Source organism: Chaetura pelagica, unplaced genomic scaffold (assembly GCF_000747805.2).
Source record: "Chaetura pelagica isolate M959 unplaced genomic scaffold, ChaPel_1.0 scaffold441, whole genome shotgun sequence".
Lineage (NCBI taxonomy): Eukaryota > Metazoa > Chordata > Aves > Apodiformes > Apodidae > Chaetura > Chaetura pelagica.
In genome coordinates, this window is record NW_009952164.1 from 238648 (window position 1) to 241966 (window position 3319).

At 45.1% G+C, this 3319-nt stretch overlaps 1 protein-coding gene across 1 annotated transcript; it reads right to left on the reverse strand.

Moving 5' to 3' along the window:
- Positions 1–345: 345 nt before the first annotated feature.
- On the reverse strand, positions 346–2923 carry LOC104397309 (kelch-like protein 23). Its single transcript, XM_010007261.1, has 3 exons — positions 2002–2923; positions 861–1272; positions 346–658 (listed from the first exon to the last, which is right to left on the reverse strand). The coding sequence occupies exons 1-3, from the start codon at positions 2921–2923 to the stop codon at positions 346–348; spliced, it is 1647 nt and encodes a 548-aa protein (XP_010005563.1).
- Positions 2924–3319: the final 396 nt, after the last annotated feature.

Here is a 3319-nt window from a genome sequence, read left to right on the forward strand (position 1 = left end):
GCAATGAGTCTCCTTCCTCACCCAGCTGGTCAAAGAACAAAGAGTTAACACAGAGGTTAAAGGTCAGAGCAGCCCTTTATTTAGCATCAGCCTTGAGGAGTTCATGTACCAGAATGACACTGACCAGTTTCAAATCATGATGTGCAACTCTGGTGTAGACACAAAGGTTTCACTGGCTTTTGCTTCAAGTTAATTTGCCAGGTAGAAAATAAAAAGATGGCATTACAAAGGAACAGACATCGTTTCAATATTAAAAAATTTCACCAACCAAATTTTATGCAATCTGACTCACATTGGCTGTAAAGCATATGGCTTTCTTCTTGGTGATGCTGGATCTGGCATCACTCAGGCCCACATATCGAATCTCCGCACGGAGACACACCCATGAATAGGAAGGGGGCAAGGGAGTTTGTTGTCTATGACCTGGCAGATGTTAACATAGGGATCAAAGAGGACAACCACTGGGAGGGCACTGTTCCCCTTCCTCTGTCCAAGGAGGTAAATTCGTCCATTCACAGTGCTACATCCCATGAAGAACTTCTGGGTCAAACATTCCTCATCCACCTGAGTCCATTCATCTGTCTCCACATCAAATCGAAAGGCTCCTCCTCCAATTGTGTAGAGAGCACCATTCAGGGATGTGATGCAGAGGTCATACCTGGCAGGGAAGAAACCCTTGATCAGAATGCGTAGAAAGATCTGTCCCCTGAAATATTCAGTATGACCTTGGTCCTTATATCAATAGTCAAATTTAAACAGAAGAATCAACAAAGTTCTGATTTCTCCAGTCCAACCTCTTTTTAGGGCAGGACCAACACTAGAACCTTTCTTCTCCTGCCAGCTCCCAGAAGATTTCTTACCTTGGAAGTGGGGAGAATGAGATGACATCCCAGCTGTCTGTCTCTGTGTTCAGCCTTTGCACTCCATCATACACATGCCCGTGTTCATCCAGGCCACAGACCACATAGATCCTGGTTCCCACACTGACGGCATCTCCTCTCTCCACAGGTTGGGCCATAGGACTCATGCTTTCCCACTCCGACTCCACCAAAGCCATGCGCTCCACTGCTGGGATTATCCCTTCATCTGTGCTCCCTCCAAGTACATAGAGGTAGAGCCCTGCTCCTACTGCGCAGTGGCTATTGCGGGACTTCTTCATGGCAGGTCCTTCCAGCCACCTATTGTCTAAGCAGCTGTAGATAAGCACCCAATCCACACTATACCACACAAATTCATCTCGAAAATATCCTCCTGTCACAAAAAGGAAGCTACCTGGAAAGACAGCAGAGAAAAGCATCAGTTACATAAAGGCTGGAAATGGCTCCCGAGAACTAGGGTTCTCATTTCTCCCTGGGTTGTACCAATGAGGTCCAAGATGAGCAGAGAAAATTACTGCTCTTTCTATCAATTTGCAGTATTTGATTCCTCATCTGCACAGGTATGTTAGGCCTACAGGGCACAGTAAGTGCTTCCTCGTCTGCTCCCACTCTTGACCAGAATGATGGAAACATTAGTTGGAAAGAACCTCTCATGTTCAAACTCCCACTTGAAATGGGACTATCACCAGCACTAAACAAGGCAAGCCATGGTAGTGAGCTGTCTTGAAAGTCTCCAAGAATGAAGATCTTGCAACATCCATGGGTAAGTTTAATGTAACAGCAACTCTATGTCAGCAGTTACCATCTGTCAAAACCACCATGAAAGAGAAGGCCAAAAACCCAGGCTGCTTCAAGTGAAGTCCTTAGACCTGGCTGAAATAAAGGCGAGGCAAGAAGTTTGATAGTTCCTGCTACATTAAAAGAAATACTCAGCCATGTCTACCATTCTCTCAGCACTAAGAAAAACAAATTCATTCTTTGAACTAATGTGAATACAAATATAAATGAGGTTTTTAGCAACACTGAACAGCACATTTTATTAGGAGGTGCAGCTGGACTCCCTTCATCTGGGTGTCTAGGTCTCAATTTCTGTTTGCATTTGCTCAGTCCCACTCTAAGTTACCTACTGCTGCCAGTGCATACTGGGTGAGGTTCTTGCGCTGCAGCGGAGAACAAGCCAGCCAGGTCCCTGTTTTAGGTTGAAAGAGAAATAATTCTTGCTGTTCCTTGTCATGCTTTCCTCCCAGGACATACAAGGTGTCATAGCTCCGGCCAGCATTAGGACACAGTTCCAAATTTTGCCAGCTGTGTGGAGGACAGCTGTCTAACTTCTTTATTAGCCTGGAAAAGGTATCTGTGTCTCCAGGGTGCTTGCTGCGTTTCACCAAGATATCCAGGAAGGACAAACTCAGAAAAGTGACCCTGACTTCACCCACCAAATCCAGAAAGTCTTCCTCTCTTGTTGCTGGGTCCTCCATTATCCACCTCATAATACTGTCAAAAACCACATCTTCTCGTGAAACGAAGAGGTCATCACTTTTCAGGAGCTGCATCAGCATTTCTTTGGGCAGTGCCTTAAATTCTTCCTGGCACATCACATCCCCCCAGTGACTAAGAGCCACATTCAGAGCAGACACATACAGCTCTCTAAAGGCAAATTGCTGTGAGTAGGTCATCAAGCCCAGACAGTTGGAAACATGCAGCTCTCTCTCCAGAAATTTTTCACACAACATTTTCACCCTGTCAAACTGAAAAAAATCAGCTGTTTCTAGTAAGCTGGTCACATTTTCTTGACCTATAAGCACTTGGGCTGTGCGGGTGAACTCGAGTAGTGCCTGAAAAGCTGCGGCATCGATGCCTCTGATCACGATGTGGTGTTCAGAGCTCTCTCTTGCACCCCCAAAAAACATGGCTTCAAAATAACGACTGTGTTCTGAAAGCACCCTACGGCTGACCTGAAAGAGTCTCTCTCCAACCTCAAGAGTTGTGTCGGCAATTGTTTCTGTCTGAGGTCCCAGCTCCTTTGGCTCTTGTGCAGGCTCCATGTTTGTTGACTGCCAGGCAGTTAAAATTAACTTAGCCCTTACACAGCCTTTACTTACGTGAGGTCTCTGGAAATATAAGCCTATCTCAACCTAAAAATAGAAGGTGTTTTCTACCCTTTTGCTTTGCTCTTCAATCTTACCTGCTGCTTTCAGAGCAGCAATAGCAGGAGAGCTGTATAACCCAACATCCACAGATTTCATTATCATCTACCTTAGCCAGATAAGACCACAGCAAATGAGGGGACCGTCAGCCAAAGAGCCTGGACTACAAGGAGGAACAAGAAACACCCTTCTAACCACTAAGTATCAGGAAGTTGGAGAAGAACAAAGACCCTGTTTGGAAAAAAAAAAAAAAAAAGAAGAAGAAAAAAAAAAGAGATCACTTGCAGAATTGAA